The 22511-nt window shown below is 44.9% G+C and overlaps 1 protein-coding gene and 1 long non-coding RNA gene across 6 annotated transcripts in view; one reads left to right on the forward strand and one right to left on the reverse strand.

Moving 5' to 3' along the window:
- Positions 1 to 9435: 9435 nt before the first annotated feature.
- Positions 9436 to 9971, reverse strand: LOC309523396. The gene is made up of 2 exons (XR_014215348.1): positions 9797 to 9971; positions 9436 to 9613 (listed from the first exon to the last, which is right to left on the reverse strand). It is a non-coding gene; the product is annotated as an uncharacterized lncRNA (long non-coding RNA).
- Positions 9972 to 12760: 2789 nt separating this feature from the next.
- AFF2 (ALF transcription elongation factor 2) overlaps positions 12761 to 22511 on the forward strand; it is a 401939-nt gene continuing 392188 nt past the window's right edge. For 2 of the 5 annotated variants that reach the window (XM_082207166.1, XM_082207168.1), the window contains exon 1: positions 12762 to 13131. In XM_082207166.1, the coding sequence (XP_082063292.1) occupies positions 13085 to 13131 (47 nt within the window). In that variant the 5' untranslated portion in view covers positions 12762 to 13084. Of the gene's footprint in view, positions 13132 to 22511 lie in introns of all 5 variants that reach the window. The other 3 variants (XM_082207169.1, XM_082207171.1, XM_082207167.1) reach the window with 2 other exon arrangements.

The following is a 22511-nucleotide window of genomic DNA, read 5'->3' on the forward strand; positions in this document are numbered from 1 at the left end:
GGGGACCCAGATTTGTGGCGTAACAGGAAGCACAGGGGGACCCTAATCAGCGACGCAACCAGTGATGGAAGAACCCTGTCCGGCACCCGGGGTGGGTCAGCCTGGACAGAGTGCGCATGTGTGGCATCCCATACGGAGAGTGCATGTGTGTCATCAGCTTAGGCACTGGGCATGCACAGCGACCATACGGGTGGCGGTATTGTGCGCAGTACATACGGGATGCCGCACATGCGCCCTCCATGCAGGCTCCCACTTAATCGTGGTGGCCATACAGGCAACTTACTAATGCACGTTGGATGTATGGGCTGCCATTTGCACCGTGGCCGAATGGGCTGCCGTACGAGTGGCATCCCGTACGGAGTGTGCATGTGCCCCAGCTGGTTTGGACTGCACATGGGCGACGACCACAGGGACCCTGCACATGGGCAGTCTATACAGGATGTTGCACATGTGCACTCCGTAGGGGCTGCTCCTTGTGCGCAGTGGTCCTATTGGCTGCCTCTTGTAGGGAGTCCATATGAGCTGCCATTTGCACGGCGACCATACAGGCTGCTGCGCAAGTGGCATCCCAAACAGAGTGAGTGCGTGCGTCAGCCCATATGGTCGCTGTTTAAAACTTTCTTATATTTCCCTCCTTCCTTTGTTCTTAAAGAGTTATGGCAATAGCTCCAGCATACATGTCATTCCATCCTTTGCTCACAGTTTCCTTGCAAACAGAACCTTCGCATACCAACCTTCACTTGCGCAGCCCTTCTCACACACGTTTCAGTTTTCATTCTATTCAATAATTTCTACAACAATAGCATGAAAAATGAGATACGCCTTTGTCTGATCCAGCGGAGCTCTTCTTATGTTCTTAAATGCTACTCTTTATCAGTTGCCATAGCGTGTTCCAAACATGTGTTCCAATTAACGCCTCCCACCTTTGATTTATTGTCCCTTTTCCTGACCCTGTGCATATCCCTCTGTTCTTCAAGAGGATATTCCACTAAAATAGTCCAAAGCCAATGTCTTATCCTTCTCAGTGGACATTCTTGTGAGTCATTAAGTAATGATGGAAATCTCAGGGAAAAAACAACTAGGCTAATAATATAAACATCCATCAGTTTATGGAAGCCAAATATTTCTCTGATAAATTATAGGCCCCTGTTTATTAAGATCAATATTTTAGTAAGAACAATATTTTTAGCAAGACTACATTAACCTTTATTATTGTTGAGCAATGAATAATCATGCCTTGTACATGGCAAATGAATGGTTTCAAGACTAGCAACAAAGGCAGCTGCCCTGTACTGAGTCAGATCATTGGCTCGTCAAGCTCAAGATTGTCAGCACTGTGTGGCAGCAGGTCTTCCGGATTTCAGACAGTATTGGGAGAGACCCATATGAAATCTGGGAGAAACCAGGGCCTTTCTTCAGAGAAAGAAAGATGCTCTACCATTGAACTACAGTTCTGCTATGCCATATCCAGGTACACACCCACACAAGCTGTTACAAAAATATGCAAAAACTGATTGTGTCCGAAGCTGCAGAAGCTGTAAATAGCTTCTTGTGGTGAACTACTGAACTCAAGGCAGTAGCTTTCCCCTGACATACTTTCAGTTCCAGGACAGAAAGAAGCATAACAGCAGAGGTAGATTTAGAGGAGCATGATTAGTTCAGTTGCACTGGGTGAGGAGCCTCAGGGGCACTACAGGTGATGCAGCAACTTTGTTTTAGAAAAGTGGTGGGCGCCTATGATATTTGAGATGCCAAGGTCCAACACTGATAACAGACTTCCTGTTCCAGTTGAATGTTGTTTGTGCAGCATGACCTCCTCAAACTCTGGCATAATCCTATATCCTTTGTTATTCTTCGATCTTCACTTCCTCCTTAATGTTTCCTCCAGGCTTGTCTGCTTAATGGGGGGGGGGCAAGGTTATCAATGGCAGCTTGCCATGATGGCTGCCTCCATGGCTGAAGGCAGTATGCCCTGGGACAACAGTTGCTCAGAATCACAAGCGGGGACACGACTGTTGCACACAGATTCTGCATGTAGGCTTCATGCTGGCCTCTGGAGAACAGGATGCTGGACAGGACGGGCTTTTGGCCTGCTCCACCAGAGCTTTTCCTTAGTTTGGACTTCCTCTTGACTACTGGCTGGTTCCATGGCTCCTAGTTCCTGGCTCAGCTCAAATCGTTGCCTGCCATCCAGCCCTGATGTATTGCCTCTTGGTTTGTTGCAATTGATTTATTTGTGCTTGCCTATACAGTGGTGCCTCGCAAGACCAAAAGAACCCGCTCTGTGATTCTCTTCGTCTAGCGGTTTTTTCATCTTGCGAAGCAAGTCCATTGAAGGATTAGCGGATTAGCACTATTAGCGGCTTTTAGCGGCTTATCTGCTGATTGGATCAGCTGATAAGCGGCTTAGCGGCTTAGAAAAAGGGGGGGGAACCAGCAGGAACTCGCAAGACATTGTCGTCTTGCGAAGCAAGCCCATAGGAAATTTGTTTTGCGAAGCACCTCCAAAACGGAAAACTCTTTCGTCTAGCGAGTTTTCTGTCTTGCGAGGCATTCGTCTTGCGGGGCACCACTGTAGTAGGGAATGGGTAGATCTGTCAGTTTTCTCTGCTCTCAGTTTATCATATTTCCAATGTTAAGTTTGGTTCTTCACATTTACATCAGTTTTTGATTTATTTAAAAAATGACCTCATGAAAATTCATCAGCATTTTTGTATGAATTTATCATAATTTACACTTTTATGCAATTTTGTCTACTATACACATTTTTGCAAAGCATTTTCTCTAAGGTAATGCACTTTTTGCATATTATCATCACTCGTATATATGTATTTTTATGTACATCATACCCTAGGGTATATACACATTACCTGGCTGGAAAACTGCATTTGATAGCTGTGTTTCAGTTTGCATATTGAGGAGCATGATCAGTTCAGTCGCACTGGGTGAGGAGCATATTGTTTTAGTAGGTAACTCTGCATTTGAACTGTGAACTGAATCAAATCTCTCCCTCAACTCTGCCCTATGGGTCTGTGAGGTGGCCATTTATTTTGACTGGTGCCCTTCAAATATGTTATCAAAACAGCTTTCAATAAAACATCAAAACAACAGTAAAATAACTTGCACATTAAAAGATGTTAAAAATAACCATATAAAATAAAAGCATAAAAATAATCCATTTTTTTAAATTTATGGAAGTACTGAAATCAATTTGCAACAGTTATATCTGTGACAAAAGAATAATATTAAGCTCACACTGCTATTGAAAACATAGAGTCTTATTTAATCAGGGTGCTATATGCACAAATGTTTTAAACTGGGGAGGGGTACAGATTCACACAAGTTTTTTTAAAAAAACACCACCACCAAAACCTGGGGAATTTGTTTTTAAATGCCTTCTGGAACTGGAAAGACATCAAAGTGGAGCCCAGGCAAACTTCTCTGCGGACAGCATTCCACAGCTGAAATGCCACCACTGAAACTCTCTCTCTCTCCAGCAGCCTGCCATAGCTCAGCCCATGTGAGAATTTGGAGAAGGACTTTTAATGAGACTCTCGGGGAATGGGGAAGTACAGGTGGAGACTAGTGATCCTTTAGGACCCCTGGTGGAACCACTGCTAGAACCCAAGCTTTTACTATGGCTTTGCCTTTCTGGCCTCACCACCAGTCCCATGGAAATGGTTTTTGGTTGCAACCACACTGCTGCAATAACTAGCTCAGGTAGGAGGTTAGAGCAGGAAAGGGGTGGCTGAGAAGCAGTGGGATCTGTGGGAACCCCTACTGCAGAGGTAGACGATTAGATAATGTGTTCCACCCCAGATGTTGGTGCATTCATGTTTATCCATACCCACCCCTGGGGTGCCTAGCAGGTACTAAGAGCCAAGGGAGCAACAGGGGGCTCTGGAGGTGTAAACAACGATCAGACTTTGAAAGTTGGCATCACTAGACCAAGTTAATCAGTGCTGTTTAATTGATCAAATTAAATAGGTTTGATTGGATTTTTAATAAATGTGCAAATAATTGCTCCTGTTTTGAATTTTATTGTGTTATTATATTCCTTAGTGGTCAAGTAGCTCAGCTGCCTAGAGCATGGTGTAGATAATGGCAATGTTACAGGTTCAATCCCCTTATGGGACAATTGCATACTCCCCCTGCATTGCAGGGGGTTGTACTAGATGATCTTCAAGGTCCCTTCCAGTGCTATGATTCTATGAATTATTTGCGAACTGCTACTGTGAATGATGCATTTTATGGGGTAGGGGGCACTGGGGATGAGTTGATGGAAACTAGGGGGATAGCCTCAGAAAGTTTGGGAACTACTGATGTAGAGCATTTGAACCCTGGTCTTGGGAACTTTGGATGCCCTAGATTTAAATGCAGCCTCCTGAGCCAATAAATGCAAACAAGGCTTATTGGCTGGAAATCTGCACCCTTTATGGTCTGAAGGAGACAACAAAAGCAGGTGCACAAAACTTTAGGGCAAGTAACATGGCTGATTATTTGTGTTAGGCTTGGTGGGGTCATAATATAAATCTCTTCAATTCTAGCAACAACTTGGCAGGAGAGGTTGTCTTTTGTGTCTACTTGCTGTACCACCTCTTCTGCCCCCCACCCCCCAAATCTTTGCTCCTGCTGTCCCTCCACATTGCCCCCAACTCCAAACCTGCTTTGGACGAGTGGGAAATCCCACATATGTCTTCTTCACTTGATTCTTTTAGCAGGCTTCTGCTTAATATGTGCAACAATTTCTCTAGATGTGCCCATCAGCACTCTCATCCTTTCAAAGGACTCTGGCAGCCTTCCCAGAAAAGCAAGACTTGGGTCACTGAAACCAGTTGCCAGGAAGGCGGATGGATAATCCTCATTCCAGCTATTTGTTCAAGATCCTACTTCTCCTTCTATGAAATAAAACGTGCCAGAAAGTCCATCGCTTTAAAGAGAAAGAGTTGCCTCAAAGGTTTCAGGTGTGTACACATTTTGCAGCAGCATTTCAAAGGCTTACACAGACCCTCTGAATGGTGACCTCAGAGTCAGGTTATGCGTAAAGTCATTCATCACGCAGTACAACTCCATCTGTGTAATCATATTTGCCTTCCTTCTACTGATGCTACAACCTCCGCTTAGATTGGGTCCGTTCCCCGCACACACACACACACACACACACACCCTTGGAATCTGAACATCTTCAGTAATGAAAGAGAGAAACCAATGTAGAACCACTATGGCAAGCTAAACAACACAAATTTCCATGTTGTTTCTTGTGGACTATCACCCACATCACGTATTGCCTCCTTGGGATTAAGGCAAGTGAGCATAATAATTTACGGTGATGAAAGTTGTGGTATTGGCACACCTAGCCCTGAGCAGTTATCTGATATGAAGTCCTCAGAGCATGAATCAGACACCTCACTGTTTGAGGTCCTTGTGGAGCAATGCTGAGGATCTCCTTGAGGAGCCCTCCAGGTGGATGCCTGGTAAGAACTCCTGAAAGATGTGGAGTGCCCTGCCCACAGTCTTCAAAAGTGCAGGCACCAAAAGCTTTGGGTCCAGGATGAAGAGCAGCAGCACAGTTGTGTTTATGGACCTAGAGGTGTTGATCCAATTGTGAGTAAGCAAACCCCAAGACTCCTTCACTTGAGCCAGCAGCTGGGTTTGGGTGTGGTTTAGGGGACTGCAAACCCCGTCTTCTGGTTGCTGGGGAAAACACAGGTCTGTGGCTCCTGGTTTGGTTTCCTCATCTTGCTGTGTTGCACCTTGCTTGAATGCCCTGTGATAAATTGAGCTTGTGCTGTTGTGTGACCTTGTCTCTAGATCATGTTTGATTCCTTTTCTGTACTTGACCATCATTTCTTTGCACGATGCTGCCTCTGCAGCCCTATCATCATTGGTGACTACTTTGGTGAAGGCATATTATCTTCTGTAACTGGGACCTTAGCCCCTAAGAGCAGGTCCTGGAACAAGGGTGGAAAGCTCATGAATCATCTCTAGTGATGGGAAAGTCACAGTTGTATGAAACTCTGAGTTGTAGACAGTGCTATTTTTCTAGAGAGAGGTGCTGGAACTCACCATGAACACTTCCCACATTCTCATAGAATGGCAGTGGCACCCGCCTAAGAGGTGCTGGACCTGAGTTTCAGCAAGTTCTGGCTGAAAAAAGCTCTGGCTGCACAGCATATTTTCAACAGCAAGAAATTATGCCATATTTGTTGAACATTCCAGCAGGTGCTAACACTGTATGCCAGGGAAGATGTTGCTGGACTCCAAATCCCATTGCACCCAACCAGCATGGTCAATGGTGAGGGACCTGGAGTTCAATAACTACTGGAGGGCCACAGGCTCCTCAGAATCATAGAGTTGTAGAATTGGAAATGACCCCTGAGAGTCATCTAGTTCAATACTCTGCAATGCAGGAATCTCAGCTAAAGCATCCATGACAGATGGCCCTCCAACCTTGGCTATCCCATGCCTGGGAGGGCACCCTCCGCACCCTGCACCCCTTGAGAGAGCACCCACCCTGGGCAGTGTGGGCATATGCTCCACTGCTGTTACCAGCGTCAAGTATTGGAGTGAAATCAGCATAACATTTGGAGAACCACTTTTTCTACCGGCTGTAGCAATTGGAATGTGCTGTGCTAGATGCTGTATGATTTTTAATTATATTTTTTATTGCTGCATTTATTACATATTCTGAATTCTATAGACTTCAAATTACGATACAATGCAATGCAACATAAGAGAAGAAGCATTCAATGCAATTAAAAAACAATATGGATATTAAATGTAATAGATGTGCAGTCTCCCATCTTCAGTCACAAAGCCATGGACACCCCCACAGGCTACCTGAATGAAATTTGTTTGGGAACCCCTGGCCCATTTACAGCTTTTGCCAAATGCAGACAACAATAAAATATATAAAACATCTGTGCAGAAGAGTGGGATTCATTTAAATAATGAATTGGGGCTACATGACCACAGCAGACCACAGAATAGAATCAGGAGAACCTACTGGATCAGGCCAGTGGCTCGTAGTCTAGCATCCTGTACTCAGAGTGGCCAACAAGATGCCTGTGGGAAACCTACAAACAAGAGCACTCTCCCCTCCTGAGGTTTCTAGAAACTCGTTTTGAGATACATTGCTGCTTCTAGCCAAGTAGGCAGAGCATAGCCATTGTGGTTAATAGCCACTGACAGCCTTATCCTACACAAATTTGTCCAGTCCTCTTTGACTGTCTTCTTTGGATGGGCCTGTGTGTTGCTGGAGTCTCATGGTGGGAACAACACCTCCACAATGCAGTCCTTCTTCTTACAGTGGGAGTTTCTCCCCCTGCCCTCCGTGTTTTTATAAAAGAAGCCAAGGGAATCCAGGAAAATGAACTGATAATAGTGAGAGTGTTTCACTTTGTGAGGAAATAGAAATGCTGTTAGAGGAAATTATGAGACTTGGCGGGGGGAGGGGGGAGACAGATAAAATGGCAGAGAGACAACTCATGGAGGGTGTCTATGTGAGTCTGTCTTGAACATACCATCTGCAATTTGAAATACCTGACGGTTTCCAAGTGGAAGTTCTACCCATGAAGGGCTGACGTGATGGCACCTTTGTGGTATCAGTGCCCCGCTTGTGTGCATTCTTTCCTAAACCACAGTTTAATTTTACATCGGCCTGACACTGTGCTCTTTCTCAGTAGGATTGAGTCAGTTTGTGTTTAACATCAGGCTTACCTTAACATTTACATTGCTAAACCGTAGATTAAATCGTGTGCTATGCATTACATAAGGAGATTTGCTTTCTTGTTTTACTGATGTTTACACAGTGGCAAGGGGCGAGGGGAATTAAGTTGGACATGAAATGGAGGTGGGGGGAATCAGTCGTTGGCTTACCCAGAAGTACTGCATAGGCTATAGCAGGAGGTATGGGTGTTTGGTGGAGAATGAAAGGGGGGGCATTCCTTTGGTGAAAGTATGGGTGGGTATTCTGTGGACCTCAATACCCATCAGCCCCAGGCATCATGGCTAATGGTAGGTGCAGCGCTATGGTACTTGCTCCCACAGGAGGCAGTGATGGCCAGCAATTTGGATGGCTTTGAAATTCGTGGAAGAGGAGAAGGCTACTGATGCCTCCACAGAACAGGATTAGACACTAGATAGACATGGCTAATCCATCAGGCTCTTTTGATTTTCTAATGTCAGGGCTGAAGGAAATGTAGTATCCAGCTACATTTTACTCAAAGCAGACCCATTAAAACTGATAGATCTAAGTTGATCATTGGCATTAGTTTCAATGAGTCTGCGATCAGTAGAAAGTAGTGGAAGACTACCCATTGTAAAATGGTATCAAACTGCTACTGGCAGTAGAACATAGAGTTAGATCCAGACTGAAGTTGGATCCACACAATATGTTTATAGCTTTCCCCAAAGAATCCTGGGAAATGTAATTTGTTAAGGATTCTGGGAATTGTAGTGCTGCAAGGTAAATTGTGAGGAAAAGAGCTCCATGGGCTCTGTAAATTATAGTTCCGATAATTCTTTGGGGGAAAGTTATGTGTATGTGTTAAATATAAGGTGTGGATGTGCAGTCAATCACACAGAGCACAGTCTCACTGACTGGGTTCTATTCTAAGTATGACTAGTAGAAGTGCAATCTTGTGTATTTGGTAGGTAGCTGTGCATACTGACCAGAACAGAAGGGCTATCCTTTTCTTACATATGCTTAGGTGGTATCTTTCTGCAGCCAAAGCTTGCTTCTGTCGGTGTGAGGTTTAATCCACACTACAAGGATGTATCCCAAATAGCAATACTGCTACACAGATGTTCAGCAATGCCTCTATCACTTTTGAGTGGAATTACCACAGCCTCCTTCCTTCCTTCCTTCCTTCCTTCCTTCCTTCCTTCCTTCCTTCCTTCCTTCTTCCCTCTCACCCTCCCCCTTCCTATTGTGGTGTTGGAAGGAGAGGTCATCTAACCCAAGCCTCTGTTCAATTCAAGATCTTACAATCAGGGGTGCCAACTTGAAAAAAAGATTGGGGAGAAGGAAAATATGCCCCACCCTGCAAAACCAATCACATGATGGGATACACCCACACCATTTGAATGACATTGTCTTGGGCGGGCGCAAAGGGACCTCAGCCCCTAGAAGTTGGCCCCTATGTTTACAATGTAGGAGGCAGCTACACGTGTACCTGACAGATGACCATGTACCCTCTGCTTCTCTTGAGGCATGCTGTTGTTCCACTGCCATAACTTTCTCATAAAGTTTAGCCAAAATCTGATTGCTAAACATTTCCACTGGCCTACTAGAGTAAGCCTGCTCCATCTTCTCTGTGACAGGCCTCCTGATCTAAGAAGGGTTCTATCATGCCTTTCCTTAGTCTTCTCTGGGCTATATGCCTCTTTCCTTCTTTCCTTCCTATGAAGAACTGCTGCCAGAGAAACTCTAAGTTGTAACTGCAACCTGTTTATGGGCTTCCCCTAGGAATCATTCCAAAAGTGCACCCACAGACGCAAAGTTCTGAATGATCAGGCCTTGAAATCATCCAGAAAAATTGTTCATGTTCTCTGGAATGTGGTAAATCTCAAGTTTCGCCACATGGGGGCACATCCAGAAGAAACTGTCACCCTGTGAAAAATGACAGGTAAAAATCACATTGTGGCAGGTTTTAACTTATTGTGAAAGACTGTGGGGATCTGGCTGCAGCGAGGACAGCCTGTGAGGGTTACAAAACATCAAGCAGCACCAGATTGGGACATTTTGACATGCTAATTGGGGGAAAAAACCACCTCTCTAATTCTGTAGCCTTACTCTGAGGTAAATATTGGGGGAAACTGCCATATATGGAGGCAGCTGATTCATTTAGCTCATTGTTGTCAACAATGTTGGATCTCCAGGTTTCAGATAGAAGTTTCTTCTAGCCTAACCAGTACATACTAGGTTATTTGACCTGCACTGTCTGCATGCAGTGCAGGTATTCTACCCCTGAGATATAGTCTGTCATCTCACACCTCTCCCTGTCACCTTGGCAACCCTTGTTTTGCACAGACCTAAAAACTTTTTCTGATGTGTAGGTGCCTGGCCATTGTGTCATAATGGCTTTAATTCAACCAGCCTGGTGGCCAGGCGGGTTGGCATCTACTGGCCCGTGGATTCCTTACGTGCCACAATTCTGTAGCTTGCATTTTCCCTTCCTATCCCAAATATTAGCTAGATTTTGACATTCATTAATTTCTTGGGTTTAGCAGACTCTCTCCTTCCCACCCCCCACCATAACATTAGCAAAGCTATGTGTTTCTGCCAATTGCTGCTCTTGCAAAAGGGTCACTGTGTGGTTTATCATTCATATAGAGGTGGCTGGAACCTATTTATGCTGTTAGGAAGAAAGGCTGAGAGGCCAGAGGAAGGTGGAGACAAAGCCAATGACAGGCAGAGCTACCTAATTCTAGTTTTGTCCCCCATTCTCCTCCTTGCTAAGTCAGTCCTACAGGGGTGAAGCTGAGAAGGAGCACGAAGAAGATGACAGACAGGGGCACATGCTAAGCTGGTTGTAAGTAAGAAGACAAGCAAATTTGGGCTGTCTGAGAGCAGACTGAGGCTGATAGGGCTTTGCCCCATTTGTCCTAAGTCTCCACTGCTTATATATATATTTCAACTGTGTACAGAAATGTCAGGCCATCTGTTACTGCACTCCTTATTCATATTTATTTGGAGCATTTGTACCCACACTTCAACCAAAAAGGCTCCCGGGGCAGCTTACATACAATCAAAGAAAGATGGCCCCTATCCTCAAGCTCGCAGTCTTAAAAAATGAAAAGAGTGGGAACCATGATGGCTCAATACTTTATTGACTAGGGGTTGCCAGGCTTAAGACGGACAGTAGTTGACTAGTGAGACATGATGATCTCTCCTACCACCAAAGGCAACCAGTAGTGCTCATACCTTATGCCAATCAAATTGAGTTTATAAGTCATAACTGTTGCCTCCTGCATTGCTTTTGCTGTGTTAGCAGCACTGAAGGAACCTCTCCAGGGCATAAGCCTGGGCAGCGTGCATTAAGGCCCTGGGCTGCCCAGGTAACAAGATGTGGTCCAAAGGAAAGCAGAGCAAGATGTTTGGCACCAGCTTGGCTGCAGGAGTTGCTGGAAAGAGCTGTACAAGGTGCCATCTAACTGCCTTAGGGACTCCACTCTGGATTTGTGTAGGGTTTACTCCTCAGCCTTTTCTTTTGCTGAAGATGTCCTGCAAGGCAGCAGGTACAGATGGTTCCTCAGGGTGTACTCCTGAAGCCTTTTTCAGTAATCAGTATATCTACAAGGCAGCAGAGGTTTAGGATAAGAGTATTCCTTCTCCCAGGTGGGCTACCTTACCAGGTAGAGAAGATCCAACTGCCCCTTGGACAGGAGGGAGGAGGAAAATAAACACTAAAATTCAGACACCAGTTTCTAACTAGTTGTTCCTACATGGACTAGCTGGCATAGTTCAAGAGCAAGGAGGTTCCTGATGGAGCTGGGCCTCCAGAAAAGCTGATTAAATGAACCCTGCTTACTGTTTCTCCCACTGAGAGAGAAAGGCTGCCCCCAAGTGACAGTTGAGGGGAGAGGAGGCCTGATGGAACTGGCCTGTTGCAGCAGAGCCGATGGAGTGTGCTCTGCTTCTCAGCTCTCTCAATGCCAGCTCTCATGGTATTTAATGGCTTTGGGGAAACTTACATCACCACCACACACTCAGTACCTGTGTCTCCATGTGTGTCTTCCCACTTACATTTTGACAGCAAGGATGAATCCAATGGATTCAAGTTATAAAGAAGGTAATTCTGATAGTAAAAGCTGTTCAACAGTGGAACTGACTCCCACCAGGAGCTGCTGGACTCTCCTTCCTTGGAGGTTTTTAAGCAGAGGTTGGATGGCCATCTGTCATGGATGCTTTAGTTGAGAATCCTGCATTCCCTATGATTCTATGTTTTGTGGACATGGCAGCCAACAAACAAGCTTGCATGCTGCAGGAGCTACCTCTTCCCACAATCTGGAATCAACCAGAGTTCTGGGTGCATGTCTGTTGGGTTGCATGTGACTGGTCCAAAGTCACCCAGTGAGCTTCATGGCTGAGTGGGGATTTGGACCCTGGTCTCCCAGGTCCTAGGCTGACACCAAAACCATTACTCCACCCCTTGTGATGTGGGATTGCTGATGCTGCAGTTTTAGATAACAATGAAGTTATTTGAATGCTGAAAATATTAACATCAATATTCATACATATTTTTAATTGTACTCCTAGAGGCAATGGGCATAGCCAGGGGGGGCAGAGGGGCAGTTGCCCCCAAAACCAATACAAATCCTAGCTTCGGCACCCCCTAACAAAAGCCTCCTCCCCCCTCCGTGAACAATCCTGGCTATACCCATGCTAGTGGTGCCACAATAAAAGCTAGCACATTTCCAAAGTTAAGTAGGGTCCAGTATGGTTTCAAATCCCTGCATTGCAAGGGGTTGGACTAGATGACTCTAAGGGTCCCTTCCAACTTTACACTGATATTCTTATTCTAGTATTGCATGCACATAGAGCAACCCACAATGACACCCGTTTGGAAGCGACCAGAACCCCCGTCTCTCGTCCGCGGCACATGTGAACTCTGCTCCAGCTGCGAATTGGCGAGCGGGGAGGGATGCTAATACAACGCGTCTCCGAGTCGTGGTTCTTGCCGCTCGCTCCACCCCTTGTGGTGGGTGTTGATATTGCTGCCGCCGCCGCTATTTCTGCCTCTCTCAGCCAGCCAGCCAGCGAGTCAGTCAGTCAGGCTGCTGCTGGCTGTGGCGGCAGCAGCAGCAGCAGCCACAGCTGAAGCCAGCAGAAGCGAGCGGAAGGAGCTGAGAGCAGCAGCAGAGCTGCCTTCCTCCTCCCCCCTCCGGCCGGAGAGACCATCGCCAGCCCCGGCTTGTCCCCCAAGCGCGGCGAAAGGGAGAAAGCACAGCTCGCCCTCCAGATGCGCTGCTAAGCCTGCCCTGCCCCGGTGACTTCTCCTAGCCGGGCTGGGGGAAGGCGGACCCGGGGAGGGGGGGCAGCCAGCGCTCGGAGTCTCTCCTGCCTCCCTTCGCAACCGCTATGGATCTATTCGACTTTTTCAGGGACTGGGACTTGGACCAGCAGTGGTAGGTTTGATTTCCCACCCCGCTCTTGAATTTCATCATCCTATTGCGATGCCTTCGGGTTGTTGTTATTGTTATTATTATTATTATTATTAGCATCATTAATAGTGCAGCTCAGAAACCTTTTGTTGCATCTTCCTCTCCCCTCCTTCTCAGTGTCTTGTCCTTAATAATAATATCGAGAGCCATGCACCCGTGGTGGTTTTTGTCCGGAGGTGCGTGATGCGCGTCGCATGCCCTGTTTTTCGGAGGATGCTCCAACTTGGAAGTGGTCCATTTGCAAAACAGGCAGCATCTATGGGAGAAGTCGGCATAGCCTCGCTTCCTTTGAACCCGCTCTAGCATCCCATTATTTGATCCCCCTCTTTGAACCTATTCCCAACTCAATCCGATCCCCTGGGGGTCGTGTGGTGTTTGGGGGGTGGGCGTGGGGGTGTTGTTCACGCATCTTTCATTTTCCATGTTTCAAAATAGGTATCAGGACCTATGCTTTCTTGAACCTGTGGGATAAGTTGCAAGGGTGTGTGTGTGTTGGCTACCAAACCAAAAGCAACAAAAAACAAGGGGGGGTATCCAACCAGCAACACTCCCCCACACTGTTCATACATTGTCTTCATTGTGGCTTTCTCAAACGTGCAGCTTAGTGGTGTCAGTTGCAAGATTTCTGTCTCTCTCGTTTCCAAAACTGCCTGTGATTGTCCCTCCTCCTGCCCCCTCTCCTGATCCAGAACTGAAGTGATAGCGTCCCCCCCCCCCTTCCTAGTCACTGTCAGATCTCTTATTGTTTTAACTTATAAGCTTTGGAAATAACTTGACCATTACTATGCTTTTCTCGAATTTCAGATATGTTGTGATTTGCAAAGAAGAAGGGAGTTGTGTGTGTTGGTTGTTTTTATTGTGAACTTGCTGCAAAAAAATAAATCAAGCTTGGCATCTTTAAAAAAGAAAAGAAAAATTGGGGTGTTGATACTGGGAGAGCAGAAGTAGTGCAGAAGTTGTGATTTGATTCTGTATTTAACTTGGAAAACAGAGGTGCTTTGTTGCCCATAAATATTTAAATATGATTTGCCAATGTCTGGACTGGTTCTGTGTTTCACTCTGCCAAGCTAACAAGTTGCAATTTGTGCTTTCGCTCTAAAATTTAAAATAATAATAATGAGCAACCGGATTGTGGCCATTTGAGGTAGGCTGTAATTTACTAACCAGGCAAGCAAAGTAAGTAAATGAATAAATTTGCATTTTGCATGCCTGATTGGCAAAAATCTTGGCGACCTAGGTAATATTATGATGTGTTTTGCTGAGAGAAGGGCAGAATCATTTTAATTTGCTGGCATTTTAAGTAAATAATTGTTGGAAATACTAATAATAAAACATATAGATTTTATATCAAGCTAATCAGTGACACTTTGTCAAACATACTGTAGTTGCCCAGCTTGAAAACCCTGAAACACTGTCATGTTTTCATTTATTTTATTTTTATAGCGGTTGAGAATCAGTCCTTGGGACCATAAATTACTTGGTATCAGTTTTAATCAGCAAACCAGCATTGTGGATCTTGTGAAGTGTTTTATCAGCTCTGTGTAAGCCATCACATTATGTCACTTAATAACCTTGCCGTTGTTACTTAAAAGTAATAATCACAATAAAATTAGTGCTCAATTAAATATGCTGCTTCACAGTATCTTTACCCTGCCAAACTAATTTATTTTTGCAGACAGCTGATAACCACTGTATTGCTACTCAAACAGTATTTGCATACAATTTGCCTAATTTATGGTGTGGGTAACATCATTAATTTAATGGAAGCCGTTACAACTGAGCATGGAGGTGTCGTTTGGAAAAGGAAGCATGTTGCGGTGTTTGTAGAGTCCAACACTGGCTGGGATCAGGATGGTGAATGTTGAAATGATGTGTTTGAGAAAGAAGGAAACTGTTAACATGTGTTTTTGTTGTTGAGGTTTTGGTGGAGGTGGGGTGGGGGTGGACAAGTGTTACAATATTTCCTCCTCTTTTCTGATCACCATTAACTTCCTTTATCAAAGTATTGCCGTTTTGATTTTTTTAAAGGCATCTAATGCTTTTGGCTGCAGGGGCTCTTTCGAGAGTTCGTCTCTTCTGATCTCATATGTGTCTCAGCATGGAGTATCTCCATAAATTCTTCGTCTTGTGTGCCATAATAGGCAAATGCATCAATTCGGTGGGCTTGGGTCTGCATGGTGTTGTGTACATGCACTCACTTGGGGTCTCTGTGAATTTGTGTTGATGTTCACCAAACTATTTTCTTCTGGTGAGAAGAATTTGCCAGCATAGGCACTCACTGAATGACCCCCTCCCCAAACAAGCCATAGTCATCTATAATTTAACGGCTACTGCTACACATTTAAATTTTTAACTTTTGTTCACCCTGTGCATCAGGCTCGTGCCTCTACCTTGTTTACTGCTAATTAGCTAGTTATGGAATGAGTGCATTTGCTCCTCAAAGGTGGAAGAAACTGTACATTAAAATCCTGCTTTTAAAAAAAAACCAAAACTAAACCTGGGTCAATAGGCAATCCACTCAGAGCTTTGCAGCAATTTGCCCCCCTGATTTCAGCGGCACTTACTCCCAAGCAAGTACATAAGACCGGGGCTGGAATTGACCAGTGCAAACAATTCTGATGTATGCTGGCTGCTAACTGTTGTGCATTTACAGCTAAGTAGCCTTAAGTTCTATCTTTAAGGAACAACAAAAGATAATTTGCCAGAGATGAGCACACAGCAGCAGCCAATCTCTCCCTTAACCTGAAAGAAGAAGGGTTTGTAACCCTGGGATAAAAATATGCAGTGAATTACTGCAATATGTACATCTTATTCCACACAGTCAATGTGCAAGGACACAACTACTTTAAGGAAATGGGATTGTAAATCCAGATACTTATACAAAACTAGTGTAAGCATATGATTTAATGGAAATTTATATTGTAACCTGCTTGGGGCAGAGAGCTAGTTTGAGGTTTGGTTTTCTCTTGATGACGCTATATAAATATAATAATTATGTTGGGAATGGAAGACCAAAAGCTATATGATAGGTTTGGGGTGGGGTCTGTATCAGAGAACTCCACATGTGTTTCATAGTACATCTTGCAAATAAACCCCAAAGTAAAATTGTACCTGTCTATTTATTTATTTATTCATTACATTTCCCCCCCCCCTCACCTAAGGAACTTGGATTGGAATTTATGTAGACCCCCAGTTTTATCTCCACTACCTCTCGGTATATTAAGCTAAAATACAGCAAATGTTCCAAGCCCATCCAAGGCAAATTGTGGCTATCTGGGGATCTGAAGGCAGGTTTCTCTCCATGCAAAATTAAAACTCTGCCCACTACTGGCTCTCTTAGAAAATGACACATGTTAACAGACATAAGGCTCTGCATCAATCTAATTACCTTGGCTACATTCATATCACAGTTTATTTCATTTCCCTGATGTTTTCCTAACTGTTAATTTCCAGATTATATTTGAGCTTCCACATGACATAGTCGGCACTTCTAGAAATCTAGTGGCATAAAAAATTGGAAGTTTAGTGGTAATTTCACTAGCATTTTAATCAGGAAAACCAGCACAATTTTCCCCATGTCTGAGTGGACCTTTCATCACCTTGTTTATGGAGATGTGGAGGCCCAGAAAGAAACCTGGGCAACATGGAGTGACAGTGCTCTCCTCAAGCCAGTTTTGTTTTTTGATATTCCCTGGTCCTTTATGAGGAATGTGGAACCAGATAATGTTGGACTTGGAACTCCCATCAGCTCTGGCCAACATGACCCTTGATCTGGGACGATGGGAGCTGGAGTCCAGCAACACCTGGAGGGTCACAGGATTGCCCCTCTTGTCTCCATTGTGCCCATGGGACTTTACAGCACTAAGCAAAGCAAGGCAGATTCCTAAGGTACATAGAAGATTATATTTAAAGATGGCTGGAGGTTAGGAAGGCCCAGGGGTCAGTAATTAGGAACTCCACAATCTGGATGGGTTTTGATGGGGCTGTTGCAGGAAGAGAGAGTGTTGGCACTAGGTGTGTTCAGGAAACAAATAACAACAATAACAGCAACACCACCATCATCACCAACAACAATTTATGCCCCACCCATCTGGCTGGGTTTCCCCAGCCACTCTGGGCAGCTTCCAGCACATATAAAAACAGTAATAATAAATAAGGACAAAGGAAGAGAACTGTCAGAGTCTGAAGTGCTGTGGTTGATCATGAGGTGGGAAGTCCTGGGTTCGAAATGCAGCATGCCCATCAGGTAACTTTAGCCAAGCCATAATGTACCAGCCATTCCTCAGCATCAATAGTATATTATACTGAAATGTCTATTTGGCTTTTGTGTTGCAGCAGAATCCTAGGTACAGAAAAAAGTCCTTATTATGTTTGATGGTCTGGGGTATTGCTGCTAACAAGCAGTCTTGAGTTATCAGCCTTCTGCTGCAGGGCCCAGATACTCTTTCCTTCCCACTTTTTCAAAAAGAAAAAGAAAATCTTTGCTTACAGGGCATGTGGGGAAACTGACGAGCACAGCTGTGGTGAAACCCCAGACACCCTACACCTTAATTTTCCCCAAGGCACCTGTACCTGTAAATTAGTTCAATTTACTTCCGTGCAAATACCTGCAATGCTGCAGCACCCCTTTAACTGCTTAGCAATGCCCCTGTTGCTCCCAGATAAGACTTGGTAGGCAGTATGGCACAATGGCTACTCCCTTAGTACTATTAATGAATCAAAGCACACCTTCAAAAAAAGGAAAGATAATGCTTCAGAGGGTTTTGTTTGTTTGTTTTTTTACCTCATAAAAAAGAGAGGTTGATTTACACCAGACACCAACAGTAATCCAATTGCATCAAACGGGGAAGAAAACTGGACATTTATTCAAGAAGCTTAAACTCACTAAACTGTAACATAAATAGACAGGTCAGAAGTTGCCCTGTAGCTGGTGGAGCTGAGATAGGAACATCTGTAGGTCAGGTCTCCTTCACTCCCCATATTCCCCCCCATGCCTCTCTCCTAAACCAAGCCACCTGCTCCCCACCAGGGCATTCCGTCAAACCTACTTCCTCAACTGGGAGTGGGGAACCCTGCTTGCTTGCCAGACAAAGGTGAACTGTTTTTGGTCTCTACCTCAGCACATTTGTGAGTGCTTCTTCCCTTCTTCCCACCTCTATCCCTCCAATACGCTGCCCTGGGATGCCTTCTCAGTTACTGTGCTTTACTGCCCTGAGGCCTCAAATCACTTATTAAATAACTGTTTCCCTCTGAACACCGGGATGGTTCAATGTTGCCTAATGGGTACGTGTGAAATGGAGTAGATAGATTCCTCCCCCCTTTTTTTGCGGTAGGAGTTGGAGGAAATTGAAATACTGAATGGAATACTCATTAACAAAAGAAATCCCATCTCTTTCCCCTTCTGTTCTCTTTTTGGAAGTTAAAGTGTGTTTATTTAGGGAATTTGTATTAGGCACATCCCCAAAGTAATTATTTAGGATCATTTTCAGTTTCCCCACTCCCAAACATAAAGGAATTACTCACCATGCTCCTTGCATGTGGTTGAAGGATTAGGATCTGTCAGAATGAGCAGCTGAGTCTAGGAGGAAATAAAATACAGTCCGGTTTGAGGCTTGGGAGGGTGGAATAAGCCCCACAATTGATTATGCCGTAACATATTAAATTTTTCCTGGTCTTCCATGAGATTGCAAAGGATGTTAAACCAGAGTGGATCCTGGTGTTTGCAAAACACACAGCCTTGTATGCCACTGATGAGTCGAAATGATGAAGTAAGTGTGATTTAGGGGTGGGTTGTTTTGCTAAAGCCTCAGCGCCTAGGGCTTGCCGATCGAAAGGTCGGCGGTTCGAATCCCCGCGGCGGGGTGCGCTCCCGCTGCTCGGTCCCAGCGCCTGCCAACCTAGCAGTTCGAAAGCACCCCCGGGGGCAAGTAGATAAATAGGTACCGCTTACCAGCGGGAAGGTAAACGGCGTTCCGTGTGCGGCTCTGGCTCGCCAGAGCAGCGTTGTCGCGCTGGCCACGTGACCCGGAAGTGTCTCCGGACAGCGCTGGCCCCCGGCCAATAAATGTGAGATGGGCGCACAAACCCCAGAGTCTGGCAAGACTGGCCCGTTTGGGCAGGGGTACCTTTACCTTTACCTTTAACCTAAGAATGTTGCGGGTTTTTTTTTTAAAAAAAGCAGAGAAATCAAGAATGGACTAAAACAAAAGAGTGAGCTTTTAAGAAGTGAAAAGAAAAGAATCCAGAATTTTTGGACCGCTTTATGTAAATGTTGGTTGCACTGTACATACATAAGCCCCATGTAAATCAGATGGAGGTGGGTATGTGCCGTTTGAGTGTAAGATTGCAGGGTAGAGCCTCAAATGCCCTCGGACTTAAGCTCAGGCACTGCATGCAGAAAGTTGGGAGTTCAACAACATCCAAAGTACTACAGGTTCCCCATCCCTGTGCTGAATTATGTGTGTTATTGTTTGTTTTTCAAAAAGTCCCAGATTTATTATCTCATTTAGAAAATAAATTGAAAGCACTTAGGAAGTTGTACCCTCCTTTCTTTCTTTTTGGTCTCCAAGATATCTCACCTATTGGCTTGGTAGAACGACTTGCCCTAATCAACATCCATGTATCAAGGGTGAAGGACCTCAGGCCAGGAGGTTGAATATGGCCTTCTGGGACAATCCTGAGGCCACATTCCCACCCCAGGCCACATCTATCACCAGGGAGTGGCTGCAGCTCAGTGGCAGAGCATCTGCTTTGTATGTAGAAGGTCCCAGGTTCAATCCCTGGCATCTCCAGGTAGGCTGGGAGAGAACCCTACTTGAAACCCTGGAGACATGTTACCAGTCAGTGTAGACAATACTGAATGAGATAGACCAGTGGTCTGACTCGGTAGAAGGCATTTACCTATGTTCCATGCTCTGTTACTGACTTATCTGTATACAGATTTTCCATCGGCAACTGGAAACTCCAAACAAGTGACTGGTTAAATCAGGCATAGGCAACCTTCAGCCCTCCAGATGTTTTGGACTACAATTCCCATCATCCCTGACCACTGGTCCTGTGAACTACGGATCATGGGAGTTGTAAGCCAAAACATCTGGAGGGCCAAAGGTTGCCTATGTCTGGGTTAAATGATGGTATTTCCTAGTTTGAAATGTTTTTCAGGCTCCCTTTCTTCTTCTCAAAGACCTACTCTCCAAATATTATTACCTGATACCATCTAAAGTAACTTAACCAGCAGAAACACACACACACCCCACGGTATGTATTGGTTGCTGGAAGCATCAACATCAAAATCTTGTGTTTGACTGAGACTGTTTTGGCTATATAAAGAATGTACTCATTCCAGTGCATTGGGAATGGAGGAGGGAATTATTATTTGTGCCAGTGCATCTTTCATGAGATTAGTGGTGGGGGATAAATTTGATTTAGTACGTATTTAAAGGTGAACCTACATTATTTGCACTTTCTGAAACAATATGTAAGCGCAAACACAGCTGCCCTTCAAAATTTGCACTTCTCCACGTTTTATGGTGCAAGTTCTCCAGTCAAGTGATGTGTTCAATGTAATGTAACCTATTCGACAAAGGCTAAAACTCACTTTCGTTGTTTCACCCATTTTTGCCTCTTTACCCACCCACTTCTGGAATGTGGCTCCTGAAAGGTTGCCCTGAATGGAATGTGGCCCTCAGATTGGAAAAAAAATCCTGGTATATTCTGTCAGATTCGGTCCGCTCAACTAAGCTTTTTCTTTTTGTTTTCTTTTTTTAAAAAAACAACCACCCAACTATCGTTTTCAGTTCAGTACTCTGCCCACAAAGGGAACTAAGGAATACCTAACAACTTGAAAGCTTTTACTATCCAAAGGTAGCTGGCTAATGATGCTTGGCAATTCAAAGAGTTGTTTAAATTGTTGCAGTGTCTCTTGGACATGAACTCCCTGACCCTGATTATCTACAGACTAATGGAGATATCTAGAGATAAAAGGATATCAGAAGAGGAGGGAGGGAAGAGAAAAACAAATTCCTTGTCAGCAGGGATTTGAAGTCTGCTTCGGATGACTTGTAATGATCCAGTGACCTTAAGTTGAGAAATGCCTGAAAGGTATGCTGGACAGCCAAGTGAGTAACTAGGGCTATGTTGTACCTCTGCCGTTGGAGGCAATATGCTTCTGAATGCCAGATTCTGGTAATCACAGGTGGAGAGATAGCTGCTGCACTCAGGTCCTGTTTTGGGGCTTTTGCTTGGCCACTGCATGAACAGGATGGAGGAAAAGAGGGGCCTTTGGGTTAATCCATCAGGTGATTTTTATATTAACTTGCGTTACAATCTTAAGTTGAAGGAAGTCCCGCGGATATCAGTTAAGTACATTCCCTAGTGTGCATGCTTCGTAAAGGGGAATGCCTTGCTCTACAAATTATTATTTTGGATCCTGGCCAAGCAAACATCTGAATGCTTATCTACGACTTGTCTGAACTGCCCACTTGAATGGAATTGTTGTGTGTAGAAGCCAAGAGCCTACACATGTTCAGAAACAGACAAAGGAAAAGATGCAGCTCTCCTAGGACTGTACCACTTCAGGAGGAACAGGCCAACAATTACCCTGGGAGGGTAGGAAACCTGTACCCCTCCAAATATTGGTAGGCTCCAGCTCCCATCAGCCTCAACCAGCATGAACAATTATCAAGGTTGATGGGAGTTGCAGTCTAGCAGTGTTTGGAGGGCCACAAGTCCTGCACCCCTTAGCTAGCATGGCCATTCGTCAGAGATTGTGGGATATGTTGGGCTTTCCTGAGCATTCCATCTTGGCTTCATGATTCTCCCTAGGCTGTGAATGGTCCTGAGCTACAGCCCTCAGCAGCCATCCTTTGCATTCTCCTTGAGTGTTTTTGCTTGGCTGTAAATGTGTTCTTGAACTCCGATCGTGTGCCTTGCTTATCTAGAGGGAGAATCGAGAGGGAAGCATGAATGTGAAGAAACTAACCAGAGGCAGCCCAGCCATTGGACAGGGTGAGGTCACTGCCTCAGGTGGCAGATGCCCTTGAGGTGACATTCCTGCAGGCGCCCTGCCTGCCGTGCTGCCAATGTTGGACAATTTCAGCACCTATTTCTGGTAAGATCTTGTGGAATGTAGAAGATGTCACATGATTTTGGGTGAGCTCTTGCCCCAGATTGATGCCATCTAGCCTGAAATTGGTGGAATTGGATGTGGCAGGGTGCACGGCGGCAGCAGAGCAGGGGGGGCAGGTGGCACGAGCAGCAAGGAAAAGCAGCACTTTCTGTTTCACCTCAAGTGGCAAAACAGGATGTACCACTCCTGAAACTAATGTACTGTACAAAGGTAACAT

This window comes from Podarcis vaucheri (assembly GCF_965113315.1).
Source record: "Podarcis vaucheri genome assembly, chromosome: Z".
NCBI classification, from domain to species: Eukaryota; Metazoa; Chordata; class Lepidosauria; order Squamata; family Lacertidae; genus Podarcis; species Podarcis vaucheri.